Consider the following 20,632-nt stretch of genomic DNA (forward strand, 5'->3'; position numbering starts at 1 on the left):
CTTTATATCAAATGCTTTATGCAAAGTAGGCACCCCAGAACTGGTAATCTCCTTGCCTTTGCTATCTAAAAAATGGTAAGGGCATTTAAACTACAGGTGGAGAATTCATTTTTAATGAAACATCTCTGGATAGATAGGCTTTCTTTAAAGACTTTACAGCCTCGACAAGAAACTCAAGCTTACCTTATATTTCCATAAAATATCCCAGCTAAACATATTGATCTAATGCCTAAAAAAGGTTTCCTAGTCCTAGAAACATACACATGCATACATTCTATTTGTAAAAATGGACTTATGTAAATACCATTACATTTTGGCATGTTTGATTTCAATTCTGTATTATCTAAGATAAAAAAAATCCTTGAATTGAGCAAGAAATCTGATTCTTTTAAATGACATATGAAGCACTTTTTCCAAAAAGAGGGAGGCTTAGAAATACTAAGGATTCAGGAAGAAGCCTGGAAAGGGTTAAAGTGGAGGGCTTATACAAACTTTGCTTCCTTTCTCTTTTATCTCCTCCCTCTCTGTGTGGCTCCACAAGGCTAGGCAGAGCAGAGCTGAGTTGCAACCTTTCCTGCATGCACTAAACTGTCGCCTGCGAATGAGGAACTGGGGATTTAACTAATTCACCCTGCTTCCATTCAAGTGTTCCAGAAGGCAGGTGCACGCACATCCAAAGACTTCCCTTTTCTCTTTGGCGCTTAAAAGAAAAAGGCATCTGGAAATGCACTAATTCATAGGTGGCAAGTGGCATTTTAAATAACTAATAGAAGATTTCATTCTGCTTTTACTGGAAAGGGCTGACTCTTCAGGATGATGAAAGAGAAAGCATAATTCGCAAGAACATAGCTCTGCTTCTCTGGCAAAACAAAGCTTTCAGCCTATTTTTCAGATATTCCAGACATGTTCCCGAACAAGTTGTCTGTCCGTGCAAGCTTTAAAGGTAATACTTAAATGGCCAACTGGAGCCAGCAAAGGTAAGAGAAATTTGGAAATATGATGATGCTATTCATGGTGAAGTGAGCGGTATTATTTTATTTATTGGCAGGTGTGACAAATAGGCACCATCTGTGGCAGATAAAGCAATTCCTACTTGTAAAAAGCTTATTACTTAATGGCTTGCTACTGAACGTGTATTTTCATAGGCTGCCGGGGAGCTCAATACTCTTAACAGCTCAGAACTCCCCATAGTTTTCTCTCCCTCACTAGGAAGACATAGACAAACAGAAAATGTTAACTTTTGGAAACTGTTAAAATGGGTAACTCTTATTTTCTTTTTCTTTTCCACTGATCATTTTCTTTAGCCACTTAAGAGGATTTCATCTTGGAATTATATAGGCAAAGGTCTTCAGAACTTTTTCAATAAGAAAGTAAATGTAACTACTAGGAACGCAGTATCAAGACAGGGATAAGGATATATTTATTTATATATTCCCAGTGCTGAACTCAGTGTCTGGGGTTTCCCTGGCACTCAATGAATGTTTCTTCTTTTTTTTAATTTTTTTAATCTTTTTATTGGTACCCGGGATCGAACTCAGGACCACCTGCTTGCAAGGTAGGTGCTTATGCCACTGAACTAAATCCCCAGCCCCTCAATGAATATTTGATGCACTAATGTCAGTCTGATTTTGTAGGCCTATATAGACCTCTGCTGCTTTCATTAGAAACAAGTTTCACCTAAGAAATCCCTCTTGATGTTGAAAGATAACGACTAAAATTTTACATTCCCTCCTCATTTCGAGGAGCAAAATTCATGATGTGGGACCATATCCTATTTTGCTCCTGTGAGGTTTATGTATGCTATGTTGATGTCAAATATTACTGAAGAGTTGGGCATTTTAGTGCTCAATACTACAAACAAAAAGATATCTCTTTTTTAAACCAGTTTTATTTAACTAATTAATGACAAAACACAAACAGAAATCCAACAGTGCCTTCACATCATTTGTAGGTATTTTGACTTACAGCAGAGGTGAAGAAAGCTGGATAGTCAGGTTCCAATGTTGGACATTGGCCCATTATTAAGAGAAAAAAATTATTTCTTTTCCTTTCCTTCAGACTTTTCTCCTTTCTTTCCCAATATGTTCCTGCTTCCCTTCCTTCTTTTATCATTCATTTTCTCCTACCTTTGATCTCTTTCTCTTTACTCACCTCTCACATTTCTTTCCTTTCCTATTTCATTTTCCCTTTCTCCATTGCCTTCTATTTTCCTAATTCTTTAGGTTTTCTCACTCCTCACTGTCTTAACTCGCTATAACTTGAAACCACTTTTGAAAAGCTAGAAATTGATTTTTGTTTATGAGCTTTACAAAAAGGACTGTAGGATACTAAAATAAGTCTGTAAAAGTCTTTCCACAATAATCCAATTCTTCAGAATGAATAGATTTTTTGCTTCTTTTGAAATTGTATTGCTGTTTTTCTTTCCTTCTCATGTAGAACTTTTAATGGAGCAACCATATTATCTGTGCATTTCATTAGTGACCAAACAAAGCCCTAACAATCCTGATTGGAAAGTTTTATTAGAAGAAACCATAGCTATAGGAAGAGTATTAAAAATTATTCCCTAATACAAAAATGTTTATTTCAAAGTCTATGGTGGATAAATCTATTATTAAATCTATAAACTTATCCAAATTAACCAGGCAGGGTGTTTGGTGGCCTGCAGACAATAGAGGATTTGAGAAATAATGTATTTAGATTTCCAAACCCTCAAAGAAACATTTAAACAGACTGACAACTATAGCAGATGTTATTGTTGTGTAAGTTTCTCCAAGTTTCATAGAATAATAAATAAATATCAGGCACAAGAAAAAAATTCAGAGTCCACTGGGTAGAATAGACAGGAAATGTAGTTGTTATTGAAACTCATCTATAGGTACAACTGCACTTTCTAAACTTTGAATTTTAGTTTTATAGTAACCCCTATATATAGTATTCCTTTAAAAATTTGTAACTGAAACAGCAATTCAAAAGCAATTTTTTCAACAAAGTGGTTACTACTTAATTCTAGATTAAAATTTAGGATTTAATCTCCTTTACACAATGAGAAAGTAAAGCATAAAAGAGGGGAATGAAAAGGAAATTCAAGCGCTTCTCCAAGTTCTTCTGTCAGGCTTCTATATCTTAGGATTCTGCATTGTAGATTCAACCAACCACAGATTCAGCCAACTAAGAATATATGAAATAAACTATGCCTCTACAGGAAATGTATAGGCTTTTGTTTCTTGTCATTATTCCCTAACTAATAACTGTAGACATAGCATTTATATCATATGAGATGTTATAAAAATGTACAGATGGTTTAAAGTACACTAGAAAATGTGTATAAATTATATGCAAACATTATATTGTTTTATAGAAGGGTTTTAAGGGTCCTCAGATTTTGGTATCTATAGGGATTTTAGAACCAATGGCTCACAGATACTAAGGGATAACTATACTAACAATCAAATCAAAGATACAACACGACTAGTTTTCTTCACATTGTCCGTGCTAAATGCATTTTTTCAGTCATAGCCATGCAATTATTCAATTATTATTGAGAAACTACTGCAGGGCTTAGTAGCAAAAGAAAAGGCCTAGGTGTCTGCATTTAATAAGCAACTTCTAAGTGCATTATTCGGGATGAAAAGAGTACTCTTTTCAGTAGCACATGTACTAAAACTGATGAAAGGAGTTACCAGTCCCCATACTGACAAACATTGCATCCAAGTTTCCAAAACCCTAGGGCTCAGGGTAGTTATTCTGTATATTTCTTTCCTGGAGCTACCATAACAATGTTGTATAAATTGTATGGCATAAAATAACAGAAATTTATTTTCTCAGGTCTGGAGGCTAAAATTCCAAAATCAAGGCATCAGCTGAGTCTGAAACCTGTAGGGGACAATCTTACCTATTTCCAGCCTCTGGTGTTTACTGGCAATTTTTGCCATTACTTAGCTTTTGGATACATCACTCCAATCTCTGTTTCTGTCTTCTCACTGGCTGACTCTGTCATTACATTAGAGGGATCCCAGTCATTAGATTGGAGCCAACCTAGTGACCTCATTTTAACTTAATTACATCTGTGATTACATCTGTGAAGAACTTATTCCCAAATAAAATGAAAGTGATAGGTACTGGGGGGGAGGGATTGGACATCAAGGTACCTTTTTGCATAGTACACTTCAACCAGTAACACTGTTTTAAATACTTTTTAAAAGTAGGACCTCCAAACAATAGAAAAAGGATTAGCTATATTCTTCAGATTGACTTTCTAGAGAAAAACCAATAAACTCTCAATGTTCTGTGTGTAAAGAATCAAATAAAAAAGCATATCCTTGGACCTTGATCCCTCCCTCCCAAAATAATCCAAAATCAAAACGGATATACCTTGAAACATAACAAAAATGCTTCCTTAGACCATTAATCCAAAACTTGTAGAAAGAGAATCCCTGGCTTTGCTTTTGTTTCTTATGAAGTGGATAATAGAAGCAATGAGAAATGTAACTGAATTATATGTTGAATTTTTAAATTTTTAAAAATTACATTAAAAGATATATTTCCAGTAATACTGGCTTAAAGTATTTCCCCTCCCTTAAAACATATTTACTTCATCATTCTTGCCATTTTCTAAGAAGTTTTGAAAGTACTTTTTCATGCGTTTCATTAGTTGTGCTGTCCTGGTTACTCAATGTTCTGAATCTGTTCAAACTGTTTACCTTTCATGGTCATTTTAACACTAAAGAAGAGGCAGAAATTATATGGTGCCAGATCTGGTGAAGAAAGTTCAAGGGGACACACCAGATTTTTTATGTGCCTGCAGTTCCTTTGGGTGACACTCAGAAACAACATTCACTGTACTTTTTAATTTTACTTTGTAAATGCACTTACAAAGGAGGACTTCAAGAACTGCTTCAGAAAGTAGCAAGAACAAAGGGATGTGTGTTTAAAGTAAAGGCAAGTTGGGGGCTGGAGATTTAGCTCAGGGGCATAAGCGCCTGCCTTGCAAGCAGGCGGTCAGGAGTTCGATCCCCGGTACCGGTAAAAATGAAAAAGACAAAAAAAAAAAAAAATAAAAAAAAAAATAAAAAAAAAAAAATAAAGTAAAGGCAAGTATTTGGGGGTGATGAATATTAATGGCAATGCATATTTTACTATAATAAATTTTTTAAAATTTAAATATCACCATGCATTTTAATCACACCTTGTAAGTAATCAGACTAAGAAGCATGTTGATTACAGAAAATATAGTAATGTAGAGTGGGGAATATAAAATTCAATCTGAAGTGTTCCAGGTTAACTGCAAAATTAAAGATGATTGGAAGAGTAACGAGCTGTTTTTATTAATTATCCTTGATTATATTAACAAAGAGAACTAAACTACATTGTCAGCAATCTGCTACTATTACACATAGAATTGTGACAGGTAATGGGGCTGCATATTGTTCATTTCATTCAAAATTAATGTTTGAAATGGCAAGATAATCATCTTGGGAAACTTCAAGAGTAATTGACTGATCCTTTTTACATACTGGAATTTTTTTTGCCAAAAAAGACAAGGTGCTGTCCTATTTAATAATAAAGGATGCTGTTCCTTAGCTCAGCACAGACATAGCCTTTCACTTTCTTCTGGTCAACAAATACAGAAAATAATATGTATTCCCATCTTGAAGACCTAAATGAGCAAGAACAAAAGTAAAATTGGGAGAAATCTGCAGTTTTAAACATTTTATGATACACTAAATTGCAGTTTGGCACTGGAACTGATAAATTCTTAAGTTTAGGTATACTTTGTTTCAGTAGTAGGGAGTCCTGGTTGCAATTTATGGTTACTTGGGAACTTTTTAAAAAATAATAATATTTGGGATCGATCCCAGTCCAATAAAGTCTGAATCTTTAAAGTGCTGCTGAAATCCCTACTTTGAAGATTAGAGTTCAAAAATCCAGCTTGTAACCCAGTTTTTCCATATTAAAATTACTCCAGGTGAATGTTATGATCAATTAATACAAAAACACTGTCATAATCGAACCTAGTTATTAGCTGCTGTTTAGTGATCAGGACTTTTCTTTAACCTTTTAACAGCTATTTCCCACATATGGAGAAAAGAGTCTCAGCCAAGCACAGTGGTGGTACACATCTATAATCTCAGTCACTTAAGAGGCAGAGGTAGGAGGAAACAGCTCCAGGCCAGCCTGAGCAATATAGCAAGACCTTCTTATCAAAATAAAAACAGAAATATGGGGCTGGGGATTTAGCTCAGTGGTATAAGCGCCTGCCTGGCAGTGCTAGGTCATTTTGATCCTTGGTACAAAATAAATAAACAAACAGACAAACAAAAATAGCAGAGGATGCAGCTCTAAAGTAGAGCACTTGCCTAGCATGCTCAAGGCCTTTGGTTTAATCCCCAGGACTACATATTCACAAAAAAAGACATTCAAAATTATGGAAAATTACATTATTTTAAAACTAGTTTGCTTATAGTAAACCAAGTTCATTTTTATTTTGAAATATATTGTCATCCACTTCCCTTAAACACCTGAATATTTTATCTTCGATTTCTTTTTAATTTCCAGGAAAATAAGTGTGTTGAAGAATCTTAGAAGCCAAATCTTCTGAAACTAGGCCTACTGCTATCAGCATCTCTGAGATCTCCTACATCTGAGAATTACCAGGTCTGACAACATTTCCCCTCCAAACTACACTGAGAGACACCAACAAGGCTGTAAAAAATTTATGTCTTCTAGGCTTTCAGCCCTCAAGCTGTGCAGTTGGGCAGGAACTTTAGTCTGCATCCTCAGGGACATTCAGAAAGACAGACAAGTTGGGGTGAAAACTCATATATAATGAGACAGAAATACATAAATGCCTTTAGAAAGTCTCCTCACAGAAAAATCCAATTAAATTTCATGCATTTAGTCCACACTCATAGACAGGCTGTAGGCAAAAGGGATCCATCTTCCCTCTAACAAAACACAGTAAATGTCGGATATAATATTCTAAGCGATTCTTGTCCCCAACCAGTATTATAAAACAGTTTCACTACAGTTAATCAGTGTAAGAGTAGGAGTGTGAAAAATAAAGCTTTATTTATAGATCTATTTTTTACAGATCAGTTTTTACTTCATTAAGAAATTTTGATAAAAACCTATTTGGGAGGAAGGTGCTTACTGTGCTAGAGGACAGAGAGTGTAGAAATTATCAATTTAGAACATTATTGTTTTCTTGTCTGTGCACCATGATTTCACTCCAAGAGTGATGAGTTTATGTCAGATTGTTAGAATACCCCAAGCATATTCACAGACTGTGTGAGTGACCTGGAATGCCACCAAGGCAATAGAAATCAAAGAGGTATCAACTCATACTGAGTGATGACGGAGGTGTATTTTAAGTACCATGGAAATCTCACTGGGAGGGCCCATTTTCCTACTCTGGCCACAGAGGTTGACACCACCTCAGAGAAGTATTCTAACCTGTACATGTATGTGGGTTTATTCCTGAGCCTCCTGGCCATTCTCCTCATTCTGCTCTTCACAATGCTCCTTCGGCTCAAACATGTCATTTCGCCCGTCACCTCTGAAAGCGTAGAAAGTGCCCCACAATTTACAGATGTGGAGATGCAGAGTCGAATCCCCACTCCTTAGAGCCAGAATGAGGCTGAGATCTAGTGGATCTGATTGAACCCTTGTATGCTGATGTGCAGAAAATGTTGCTTTCTTACACAAAGCTTCCTGTGTAACAATAACCTGTTAACGTTTTCTTTGTGTTATTCTTCCTCTTGACTCTGCTTGTGGGATATATAAGAGGCCTGAGACTCATTCTTTGAAAAGGATATAGGAAATGACAGCTGGTTGGGAGGGCAGGTTTCCATAGTAACCAAAGAGCCGGGGCCTTCAACAAACCTCAGACCACAGAAATTCATATGATGCTATTGTTAAAAATACAAGATTCCTACAAGCTATGAGAACAAGGAAAATTTTCCTTTGAAAAATGAGTGTTTCAAGATGGTACCATTAAAAAAAACAAGTTTTAACTCTTCAGTTTGGCCCTAAAGAATCGCCTATGTTAACATGAAACTGAATCTTATCAGAAGTTAACAGAAGAGGATCACTATCCCTTTCCCAAAAGAATAATGGTTTCATCATTTTGGCTCATCAAATCTGTCCCAAATGAAAGAAGAGATGTAAAGAAACGGTTTCAATTTAAGGAGCAGCTTTCCAGAAAGAAGATGAGTTAAATTCATCTAATAAGAAAAAAATGTGCATCTTATATCTCTGTTATTACTATTACTCGACTTTTAAAAACTCAGATAATGCCAGATGTATAATGAAAATCTGGAATGATGAACTGATCCCATATCAAGGAAAAATTACGTCAAAATGTTCTCATGACAAGGAATTCTACACTACACATCAGCACCTTTCTCTCCCTTGTGTCAAACTTCAGGATTAAGTTGCACTCAAATAAAAACTTTGTAAAAATGTAGCTTTGAAAAAGAAGGTATTTTAAGGCAGAAATGAAATAATTTTGATATTCTGGCATTGAATAATTTTGACTTTGGATAAAACTTTCTATCTTTTGAAGGTGTGTTGTAGGATTTTTTGTTTGGTTGGTTTTGGGTTTCTGGGTGTTTTTTTTTTTTGCTGAAAAAAATAATAACCCGATCGTCACTGCTAGACTCTTTTTAAGATCTAAGTACAAGAAAATAAATAAAGACAGAGGAAAAAATTAACACCTTCCAACAAATCCTTATTAAGATAAATGTCCTAAAATAACATATTGTCTTTCCCAAAAAATGTTCTTCCTTTCCTTATCCCTACCAAAAGACCATTTATTATCTTCAGGGAAAAATATATTTTGAAAACTTTCATTTAAATAAGTTGCCCTAATATGTCAGTAGGGGAGGATTTTATTCTTTTAAATTAAATTTCCAAAGAAAACCCAAAAGAGATGAATACTGTTTACAAGATAGAAATCAGAAAGCCAGTAGCAGTTTAGCCACCAAAACACTATGTTAGATTCTACATGCTCAAAAAATCAGTCATTCTTTGCATTTAAATTTGTCATCAGATTGCATAGGGTACTCCATGGGGAACTGCAGTGGTGGTAAGAGAGAAGTAGAATGGATGCGAAATTAATACCTCTATCACTGTAACCAATTTAGATTGGCCCCTTTATTGTATTCTAAATCTAGTGTGGTGGTGAAATTCCCAAATGCTTTCCACTTTTGTATTAATTTGACAATGCTCTCCTCTCCAAGGGGCTGAAAAGTGTGAAATCCCCATATGCAGAGCTAAACTTAGCAGCAAGGTAGACTCTGCTCTACCTGTTAAAATTGTGCCCTGTCAGAGATGGCAGCTGAATTCTGCATCATTCAGAACAAATTAGCAGGTAGGCTAAGGCTCGAATAAGGTATATAGTTCGCTTTTTGCTTTCTTTTCTAAAATGCAAAGTGACTCATATTATATCTTAGAAACAAAGCCACCTTAGAAACAAAGGTTGTCTTTATTGAACACACAGATGTGACGGACTTTTAGTACCAGGGATCAAACTCATGACTGCACATTTGCCAGGCAAGTGCTTATGCCACCTAGCTAAATCCCCAGTAGTCAGGGGTTGTGCACTGAGAACAATTAGAATCAGGACATGGAGTTTATAATATTATTTTTATGGTGGTCACCCAGAGTTAACACAAGAAAATGCAGGAAATCTATCCACAACACCAAAGACGTAGAATATTTAGTCAAAGGCCTAAATCCTTCAGCAATGTCGCACATGAGTCCCGATGAAAACCCAGAGTTCATGACACTGCCTCCCATGAGTTCAACTGGAGGTCCTGAGCCCAAAGGAAGGACTGATGCCAGTTTCTTTTATGGATCCATGCCAGGAAGGCACAAAGGTCAGCAGTAGAAGCCAGAAGGTCCATGTCAGTGAGCAGCAGGTCCATGTCAGTGAGGTGAAGGAGCTGTGCTGGTGGGATGAGGGTACTATGCGGGAGCCAAGAAGCCACACGCATAACAAAGACCAGGGCTGTCCTGAAAAGTATCACAGCCATCCTTAGTGACAGGGAGGCCCCCAAGCTCCTCCAGGGATAAGCACAGTCCAGTACATGCCAGGCAGCTAGCTTGACGAGTTCATCCTGCAGACCAAGCAGCACATGTCTTCTCTAGAGCCAGGAAACAATGCTCAATATGATGACCAGAGCTTCTCCAGAAGAATCAATGGCTCAATCAGCAACATGTTGGAGAACCCACAATACCTCCACACCTTAACACTATAGCTTTTCCTTCTCACGTCTCTATTTATGCTGACAACTTTCCTCAGGTAGAGCATCTACATTCAGCACCACAGTGATTTCATTCCATTGGTGTTAAGCTGACCAACAGTTTTTAACACCCAGCTCTTGCCATGGACTTTTAAAAGATTAACATACATGAAAGCCATACATGGACTTCGTCAAAGGCTGGAATTATACCTCAGAACTTAAGGACATGTATTCACCTGCATCCCATCTTCTCCTTTTTGTGTCCACAGTATTTAAATGCATTTTACAGTTGAGAAGTCAGTGATTGGGTGAACGAAGGATCTGATTACATTTTCAAACAGTAGCAAATAGGAAGATATTTGATGCATTGTTGCTGAATCTTATGAAGATAGACTGCAAATCTGCTCCCTGCTTACGGGACCTCCCCAACCAAATTTGGGGGGATTAAAATTCCCTGTAATCACTGATTTATATGATGATTCATAATTTGTGATCAGGTTACTTACCTAGAAAACAACTATCCTTTTTAATCACAACTACCCTCATGGGATCTAGCTCTTTTCTGAGCATTCATCAAAAACATACAGCACTGACTGCACTAAAATAGCAGCATAACCCCCACAATTTTCAGTGAAGACATGAATGGAAATAATTTAAACTGATGTTTTACTATGGCAACTCATGTAGTATTTAATCTTTAGGAAAATAAACTGAATATGTGAATGAAAACACACTGTAAAGAAAATAATTTTTCCATTTATACTAAAATTTATTATGTCATATCGCAAATTATGAATGGACATATATTACTGCTCAATGAGTCTGCTACAGTAACCAGTGGGCATAATTTGAATTTAGTTTTCTGTACAAAATGTTAGCTGGCCCACCCCATTCTTGCCCAAAATTTCATATTAGCTATATATAAACAGGTATATTTAGATACAAAGATGTTGGGGCTGGGGATTTAGCTCAGCGGCATAAGCACCTGCCTTGCAAGCAGGCGGTCGTGAGTTCGATCCCTGGTACCGATAAAAACTGAAAAAGACAAAAAAAAAATTAAAAACAACAACAACAACAACAACAACAACAACAACAAAAAACAAAGATGTTTTAAGGCAAAGCCAAAGATACTTCACTTTTTATTACATTGAGCCACATTAAATTAATATTTTGCAGTCCAAAAATGTTCAGATAGTGGCAATATACTATATAACTCAGTCTAATAAAAAAGTACCATGTAAATTATTTTAAATAGTAAACTCCTTTATATTTTAAAATAATTCAATTTCAAAAATATTCATTTCATAATTTCAGAATCATGGGTTTATAAATCAAGGTATAATGTGAAATATATGGTATGTGTTTGGCAGCAAATACTAAGGTGAATCAAGTAAACATGGATTCATTCAGCCCAACCATTCCATTTATGCCAAATCTGAAGCTTTGGACTCATAACTGAGTTTGGCTACTGCAGATCCCACCATACTTACAAAGTAGGTAGAAGGGGTCCATTTAATGCATTTATAATGGTTATATTTAATAATAAATTTTATTCACCTGCATTTGTACAAAAAACCTTCATAAACACATTGTAAAAGAAATCTATAGGAAAAATGGAGTTGTTTCTTAAAAATTATATTTGGAGTAGATTCATATTGTATAAAAACAAACATATTTGTATTAATATTTAGCATGTTATTTTTAATCTCTGAACAATAAATTCTGAAAACAAAAAAAAAATCTGTTGTTTGGAAATGTAAAGAATTTTACATTTCTCGGGGCTGGGGATTTAGTTCAGCGGCATAAGCGCCTGCCTTGCAAGCAGGCAGTTGTGAGTTCGATCCCTGGTACCGATAAAATGAAAAAGACAAAAAAAAATTTTACATTTCTCTCTTCATCTCAATGTACATAGTTAACAACTGCATATTCTGAAGCATTTATTTTGATATATCATTATTTTTTCTTGTTCTCTAACCTTTACTTGTTTGATTATTAATAAAATGTGGAAAGAGGAATGACTGCCAGCAGTCAGTGATGGTAACCTGAGGGGAGACTTAAGATCAGGTGTCTACAGTGCCAGTCTTCCCTGCAGGATACTTTAAAATGATCTATTGTATTTCCTTCCTTTGATCCTCACAGCAACCCTGTGGAAGCATGATAAAGTCTGTCTTACAAAAGAGGGCACAATGCTGGAAAAATTTATGAGGCATTCATAGCTACACAGAGGCAGATTTCAGATTACACTTGCAAGTCTTTGTTCTCCTGGTTTAGTACTCGCCTCCCCACACTTTGCTTTGGAGTACTGAAAAGATGTTTTAAAATGGTTCTGTAACACTCCAGGTTCTGCAAACAACAGGTGAGCTCCATATGTGGTTAACTCCCCATGTCCATTAATTCAAAATAAATACAATTCTGGCATCTCTTAAAATAACTGTGTAGTCACAGCAAGATATATTAAAAGACTGGGAATGTTTATATACAGGCAGACCCTGCAATTTAATTTTTATTAATGAAATCAATGTAGGAGAAATATAGATGGATTATCACCTAATGCAAAGCACAATCCTATGATATTTGATTTAATGTTCACAGTCAACACTGATTCTTCATACATATGACTGTCATCCCTTTTCCATCCTTAGAAATAGGAACAGTATCACTTAAGTAAAAATGGCATGCTTATTTAAAATTCTATGGTGTTTTAAGAGGGCATGGCCATTACATTTGTGGTCTATAGTAAATCCTACGACATTGAAAGAGAAAAAAGTACTGAATTGTTATCCTTGTGAAACAGACAAAACAAGGAATACATGTAGAAAAGGAAAAGGAAATGCTCATAATAATGCAAGTGACTTGGTGAGGTGGTGTGTGCCTGTAATCCCAGTACTTGGGAAGCTGAGGCAGCAAGACACTGTCTCAAAAAAGCCAACAAACAAACAAACAAAAAACCCTAAAAGCAAGCTGAAGACATTTTGAAAAATTATGAGTGATTTTAAGTATCCCAATTCATTGTCACATCAAGTATTTACTCAAATATAGAAGGTAAGCAGGCAGTCAAGTAATGAGTCTGGAATGCAGAAAATACACCTATAGCAAGATGGAAAGGAGTAAGTTTAAAGGTTCTCAAACTAGATTCCCCAGAGACACTTGGAAATGGAAGAAGTAGAACAATAAGTCACAGCCAAAGTCCTTGATGGAATAAGTAAGATTCTAAGATGGGAGACCAAATACAAAGATTACAAAGATTACAAGCAGAATTATAAATAGGAAATAAAATGGGCCAATGGAAGTCAGAAACAAAAGGAGCCATGTATGTGAAGGCTCAGAAGAAAGTCCTGAGAGGCTTTCATGAACAAGGGTGACTTATCAAGCACACGTACAAGATTGTACTGATCATGGTCCTGACAGAAGACAGTAGCCTTCTCAAAAAAATGTGAGTAAAGAAACTCTAATGAGCCAGGCATGGTGGCTCACGCCTGTAATCCCAGCACTCTGGGAGGCTGAGGCAGGAGGATCCTTGTGAGTTCGAGACCAACCTGGGCTACAAGGCCAGCCTAAACCACATAGCGAGACCCTGTCTCAAAAAGAAAAAAAAAAAAAAAAAAGAAACTCTAATGGAGGCATTACTATTTACAAATGGGTGGACAGAATTAAAGGGCCAACAAAAAGTGATGAAAGGATCTATTACTAGGCTTGAAGAGATAAATAAAGGGAAAGAATTTTGGCTCATTATGTTTCTAGTAACAGATATGTCCCAAATTGGGCAGGTTTTCCTGTACAGTACAATGAGCCTGAAACTATACTCTTAACTATACTCTTAAGTGAAATAAATCAGACTTGCATGTGTAAACACCATGTTGTCTCGTTAGTGTAGGAAACTGAAAGAGTAAATAAGATCCAAAAGTTACAGTAGGTATAGTAAAAAGGAAAGAAACTGCTTACAGACAAATGATATTGTTTGGTAAATTTCACATGCTGGTATCTGGTAACCTGAGCAACTATTTTGAAGATAACAATATGCAATATAACAACCATTGTCAAATTCCTGTTTTCTTGGTTTGAAACCCCTTATCTCTATTGTTTTTTGTTGTTGTTGTCATTTTGCTTTTGCTGTTAGTTTTTTGGTTCACTCGCTTTTTTATTTTTGTTTTTAATTTTTTTTAAAAGAGACTGAAGACTGTATCTGTCACAAAATAACTACAATTTCTAATATATTTTGCATATTTATTTTGTTTCAAGCTTTATGGTTAATCATCTACATGCATTCTTATTTAAACTTAAGCCTTCAAAGTAGGCCGTATTATTATCCCCATTTTATATATGAGAAAGTGAGGTTTCAAAAGGTTAAATGATTTGCCTTAGTTCACACGACTAAGAAGTGGCATAATATTGGCATTCAACCATAAATGTCTTAGTCACTTTGCCCCTCACTGTAAGAAAATAACATTTGGATCCTCAAGTCATGACCAGCCTAGCTTATGAGTGACTTGGGTTATGACTGGAATTTTAGGTTTAATTTAAAACCAAAGTCCTGAGTTACTACTCAAACACCAACTGCTTGTGCAGTAGAAAGCAAAGATTTGCAATGCCAGAAAAGAATAAGTAAGCATAAAGGGTCAGTCTGAGCTCAGATGCATGTGTTTGTGGACATGGTTTCAGTTAGTGATTTATTTTTTAATTTTTTATTTTATAGAATAAAGGTAAAACAAAATTTCATAATAAAATATTAGAAGAATAACAATAGTTAATACATTGCATATTGTTGTCTTTAAAATAGATATTCAGAGTACAAAATTGGACATTAAAATTTCACCAATTGATATTAGCACAAACTTTCCTTTTCAGTGAACTAAGAAACACCAATAGTATAACTGATTTGCATTTTTCCCCTTTTTCCATCATCCTTTCTCCTTTCTCCCATTCTAGTTCCTTTTTCCTTTTGAATAATTTCTTCCCATTTCACAATATATATTGTACATTTTAGACATAATTTACTTTTTTAGTTTCTGACACCGGAGGGACAATATGATATTTACACATGTGAGCCTGGTTTATTTCACTTATGATTATGATCTCAAATTGTACCCATCTACCTATAAAAGTTTCAAGTTTACCCTTCTTTATGGCTAATTAGTATTCTATTGTGTAACATTGTCTTAGTTACTTTTTACTTGTCGCTGAAACATACCTGAAGCCCAAAGATGGGAAAGGAAAGGTTTATTTCTTACAGTTTTTAGAGGTTTCAGTCCATACTCAGCTCCAAGGCAGGCGGGCATGGTAGAGCCACAGTTCGTAGAGGGTGCAAACAGCAAGGCAGGAACCCACAAAAAAGCCAGACACGCTTTCTTCCTGCCATTATGTTACACATTGGCTCCACCCCTGTGTGGATATAGCACTGACACCATCAATCCAAGCACTAGACAATAAACCAATCACAAATGCACAATGCAAACTCATGAGGCCTGGGGGCTACAGACATAAACCATGACACACATCCATTTTATCCATTCCTTGGCTGATAGGCAATTTGGGTTGTTTCCAAGATTTAGTTATTAGAAACTGTTATCAACATGGGTGCACATATACCATTGTTGTATGATGTTTTTAATTCTTCTGTAAAGATACCCAGAAAAGAAGTAGCTGGGTCAAATAAGACCTCTAATTCTAGTTTTTTGAGGAACCTCCAGACTGATTTCCACTGTGGTTGCACCAGTCCACACTCCCACCAACAGTGGAAAAGGGTTCCTTTTTCCCCACAGCCCTCCAGCATTTGTTATTGGTAGACTTCTTGATGATAACTATTCTTTCTGGAATGAGATGGAATCTCAGTGTTATAATTTTTACTTCTTGAATGACCAATGATGCTGAACATTGTTATGCATTTATTTGCCATTTACATTTCTTCATTTGAGAAATGTGTATTCATCTCAGATGCCCATTTTTGTATTGGGTTTTCAAATTTGTTTTTTTTCAATTCTTTATATATTGTAGATAGTCTTTTGTCTGAGGGACAGCTGCCTAAAACTTTTTCCCACTCTGTGGATTGTCTTCTCATGCTATAGTGATTTCTTTTTACGTGCAAAAGTTTTTTTAATAAAATGAGTTCCTAGTTGTTGATTCTTTGAAGTATTTCCTATGCAGCCTAGGTTTTGTTCATGAACTGTTTGCCTACACCTATGTCTCCTAGGTTTCTACTTACTTTCTCTTCCAGTAGATTTAGTGTTTCTGTTTTAACATTTAGATCTTTGATCTATTTTAGTTTAGTGCATAGTGACAGACATGGGCCTAGTTTTAGTCTTAAGCATATGGAAAGCCAGGTTTTCCCACAACATTTATTAAAGATGCTATCTTTCTTCCAGTGAACATATTTGGCTCCTTTGTCAAAGATAAGTTTTTTGAGTGTGCTTCTAGCTATGTCTGCATCTTCTAATCTGTTTCAGTGATCCTCAGGTCTGGTTTTTGCCAGTATCATGCTAAAACAACTTCAAACCCTGATTGATGTACCCTGCAAAGCTATCTTTCAAAATTATTGGAGAAATAAGACACTTCCATGACAAAGAACAACTGAAGAAACCCATGACCCCCAAACAATTCCTACAAAGGGTACTTAAAAGATATTCTAGACCCAGATAAAAATAACCACAATACTAAGAAACCACCAGGCAGAGCAAGCAATAAGACACAGGGAAAAAGGCAGGGAACCAACAATAGGAAAATAACATGACAAAGACAAGCCAATACATCAGCAGATATAATCATCAATGTAAATGGCCTCAATTCACCAATCAAAAGAAACAGACTGGCAGAATGGATCAAGAAACAAAATCCAACAATATGCTCTATACAAGAAACATATAACTAAAAAAGTAATTCTTAGACTGAAGGTCAGTGCTTCATATAATCATTATGATTACTGCTATAATAATAGCCCCCAAAAAGCTAGAAAAGAAGCTAAAGAAAGAATAGAAGGTGAAACTTTAATTAAAAGGCAGTGGTATCCTACTAAATAAGATATTAAGATAAACTACATGCTGCCTGCAGGAAATGCACTTTACTTATAAAGACACAAATACCTTAAAGAGAAAGGCATAGCATGCTAGCAGTGGTCAAATGAAAGCTACAGTGGCTATGTTAATAGAAGATAAACTAGATTTCAGGCCAAAGAATATTAGCACACATAGTCACTTCATAATGATAACAAGATCAGTTTAACCGGTAAAAACCTTAAATGTACACACTTTATAACGGTGCTTGAACATGTATGAAGCAAAAACTGATAGAACTACAAGGAAACAATTATAATCTAAATATCTATATATCTCAGTAATAGCACAAGGAGGAATTGTATTGAAACTACTGGGCATCCACATACAAAAAGCAGATCTAGAGCTAGAATTTACATCATTCACAAAAATTAACTTAAAATGAGTCACAGGCTGAAATGTAAAACTCTAAGCAAAAACAATTCCTCTAAGATAGTGTAAGACAAAAATCTAGATGACTGGGTGTGGTGATGACTTTATGGATAAAACGAAAAAGGGAATGATCCATGAAAGAAAGAAAGCATTAGTTAGATTAATTAAAATGAAAATATTCTGCTCTGTGAAAGTCATTTTCAAGAGAATGAAAACACAGGCTGTAGAGTGGGTGAAAATATTTGTAAAAGATAAATACAATAAAGGACTATAATGCAAAAAATATGAAAAGTCATTAAAACTCAACAAAAATGGGAGAAATAAGTTTTAATGTTCTACTTCACAGGAGTGAGATTAGATAATGGTAGCATCTATTTATGTCTAAAAAATCTAGAATAATAAATTTTTAATGTTTTCATCATAAATAAATGATAAATTAGATAGATTTATTCACAATGATTAGAGTGTTATATGATATATACATGTATGGATACATCATATGCTATCCAATAAATAAGCACAATGTTTACATGTCAATTAAAATATTGTAAAAAGAAGAAAGAAACCAAACAATTGAAAAATGGGCCAAATGCAATTCCCAACATTATTCAGCAGATGAATGGGTAAAGAGAATGGCACTCTTATACAATAGTGTATTATTCAGCCATAAAGAAGAATGAAATTATATCATTTACAAGAAAATAGATGGAACTAGAGGCCATCATATTCAGAGAAATAAACCATTTCAGAAAATGAAATTACACATATTTTCTGTTATATGAAAAAACCTAATAAGTAAATAAATAAAGGAGAGATGATAGAAATATAGGGTATAAATTATTGGAGATGGAGAAAGGGATCAGAGTGAGGGAGAGGAAAGGTAAAGGGAATAGTGAGATAAAAAGATCAAGATATGTAAAACACATCTACCATTTTACCAAAATATATCTCATCACCAACATGCACTAATAATAATAATGAAAATTTTTAAATTTTTAAAAAATAATGATACAATATTTTTCAAAATTTTAACAGACACCTCAGCAAAGAAGACATACAAATATTTAACGAGCATATGAAGAGATACTATTATTTCTCATACAGAAAATGCAAATTAAAATGTGGTATCACTACATATCCATTAGAATGGCCCAAATCTAGAACATTGAAAACACCATATACTGGTATGGATTTAGAACAATAAAATTTTCCTGATTGCCAGTGGTAATATAAAATGGTATTTTTACTTCATATGACAATTTGAGAGTTTCTTACAAAATTAAAACATTCTAATCATTTAATCTAGCTTTAAACTCCATAGATTCAAAGGAAATCAAAACACAAATATACACATGGATTGTTACAACAGTTTTAGTCAAAACTGCCACAACTTGGAAGCAATCATGATGTCTTTTAACAAGTTAATGGATACACTCTGGTACAATAGATACAATGGAGTAGTATTCAAAACTTCAAAGAAATGAGCTATCAGGGCATGAAAGTATTCAGTGGAAACGTGACTGCATAGTAGTAAGTGAAAGCAGCATACTTCTGAAGTACATTCCTTCTGTCTTAGAAGTTCCCAGTAGCTTAACTCATTCCAGCATCAATTTTAAAGTCTAAAGCTCAAAATTTCATGTATATCACCTATGAGTGAAACTCAAATGCAAGATTCATCCCAGGGCAAATTTCCCTCCAAGCTTTTAACCTCTAAAATCCAGCAAGTTATGAGTTTTCAAAATACAGTTGTGATAGGCATAGGCTAGATGTTTCTATCCTAGAATGGAAAAGAATAACAGGTTGCAAGTAAGTCCAAACAAAAGTTAAGTCTTAGAATTTGAAAATAATTTGAAAAAAATTAAGTTTTCGAATTTGAAAATAATTTTCTCTCATTTCATGTCACGCCTTCTAAATATCCTGGGATAGGTATGGGGCCCCAAAGCTTTGGGCAGTCTTACCTCCATTCTTTTCTTGTCACAGTACATGCTGTAGCTCACAAGCCTGCTGCATTTGCAGGCTGACACTACACACAGATGCCTCTGAGATCTTTGGGAGTATTTGTGCCCCTATGACTCCACTAAGCATTGCTGTAGGGGAGGCTTCCTGCAATGGCTCACTCCCACAGTCACACTGGCATTGCCTATTTTGGGGTTTCTATAGTGGTTCTACCTGTCTGTGCCTAGAGGTTCTCCAAGACATCCTTTGAAATCTAGGCAAAGAAATTCACATCTGCCACGGATCTTGCATTCCCAGCACTTACGTGGATGTTGACTGGCTTACTTGAACAGTGGAGAAGCACTGCACTGAAATTCAGGAGGCAAAGACCCAAGGGAGCCTGGGGCAGAAGCTCCAAAGTCTCAGGGCAGCCTTGAAGATCTCTAAAATATTTTTTAGGATCGTGCTCCCATTGTTTTAATTGCCAACACATGGCTTCATTCTAGCCCTATGACTAGGCACTTGGCCATCCTCTTAGTTTTTTCACCTAAGTACACTTTTAAAATTATCTTTTAGATGACTATATGGGGGATTTTTAAAATTTTATATTCTGTTCTATTTTAATTTTGAATTTCATCTGTAAATCAATTCTGTATTCTTCCATTTTACTATAAGCAGTTAAAAGAAGCTATGAAACACCCTGGATACCTTGAAGCTTAGAGATTTGCCTGCCAAATACTGTAGATCATTGCTCTTAAATTCTGCCATCCATAAAATCTTAGAATTTCATCCTAATGCAGCCAGGTTCTTTTGTAGCAGAGATGTCTTTGTCTCTGACTTTTGATGCCTTGTACTTCACTTCCATTTGAAACCACATCACAATGTCCTTATTTTTACCAACTTTCTGTTCATGACCACTTAGATTGAGGCTTTTTATACAGCTCTATTTTTTCTGAGCCCTCACTAAAATCATTTGTAATAATCCATTCCCAGAATTTCAGGATTTTTCTAGCCTGCACTTTGAAACTGCTCTGCTAT

General features: G+C 35.3%; 2 protein-coding genes across 9 annotated transcripts in view; one reads left to right on the forward strand and one right to left on the reverse strand.

Annotated features, from left to right (window-relative positions):
* Dcx (doublecortin) overlaps positions 1–20,632 on the reverse strand; it is a 349,437-nt gene that overhangs the window by 266,418 nt on the left and 62,387 nt on the right. The window contains exons 5-6 of one of the 8 annotated variants that reach the window (XR_010046621.1): positions 15,473–15,623; positions 10,993–11,279 (exon numbers count right to left, since the gene is read on the reverse strand). The exons of 6 other annotated variants lie outside the window; for them this stretch is intronic. The gene's annotated coding sequence lies outside the window, so the exon portion shown is untranslated. Of the gene's footprint in view, positions 1–10,992; positions 11,280–11,815; positions 15,624–20,632 lie in introns of those variants that run through there. One more of the 8 variants, XR_010046624.1, reaches the window with a different exon arrangement.
* On the forward strand, positions 534–10,872 carry Sertm2 (serine rich and transmembrane domain containing 2). Its single transcript, XM_023564149.2, has 2 exons — positions 534–977; positions 6,556–10,872. The coding sequence occupies exon 2, from the start codon at positions 7,351–7,353 to the stop codon at positions 7,621–7,623; it is 273 nt and encodes a 90-aa protein (XP_023419917.1). The 5' UTR covers positions 534–977; positions 6,556–7,350; the 3' UTR covers positions 7,624–10,872.

The sequence above is a fragment of the Cavia porcellus genome, unplaced genomic scaffold (assembly GCF_034190915.1).
Source record: "Cavia porcellus strain 051 isolate PalLab524CR breed Dunkin Hartley unplaced genomic scaffold, mCavPor4.1 scaffold_3, whole genome shotgun sequence".
NCBI classification, from domain to species: domain Eukaryota; kingdom Metazoa; phylum Chordata; class Mammalia; order Rodentia; family Caviidae; genus Cavia; species Cavia porcellus.

Bases quoted from the DNA above. Each gene is read 5' to 3' on its own strand.
- Sertm2 (XM_023564149.2), top strand. From the start codon at position 7,351: ATGACGGAGGTGTATTTTAAGTACCATGGAAATCTCACTGGGAGGGCC.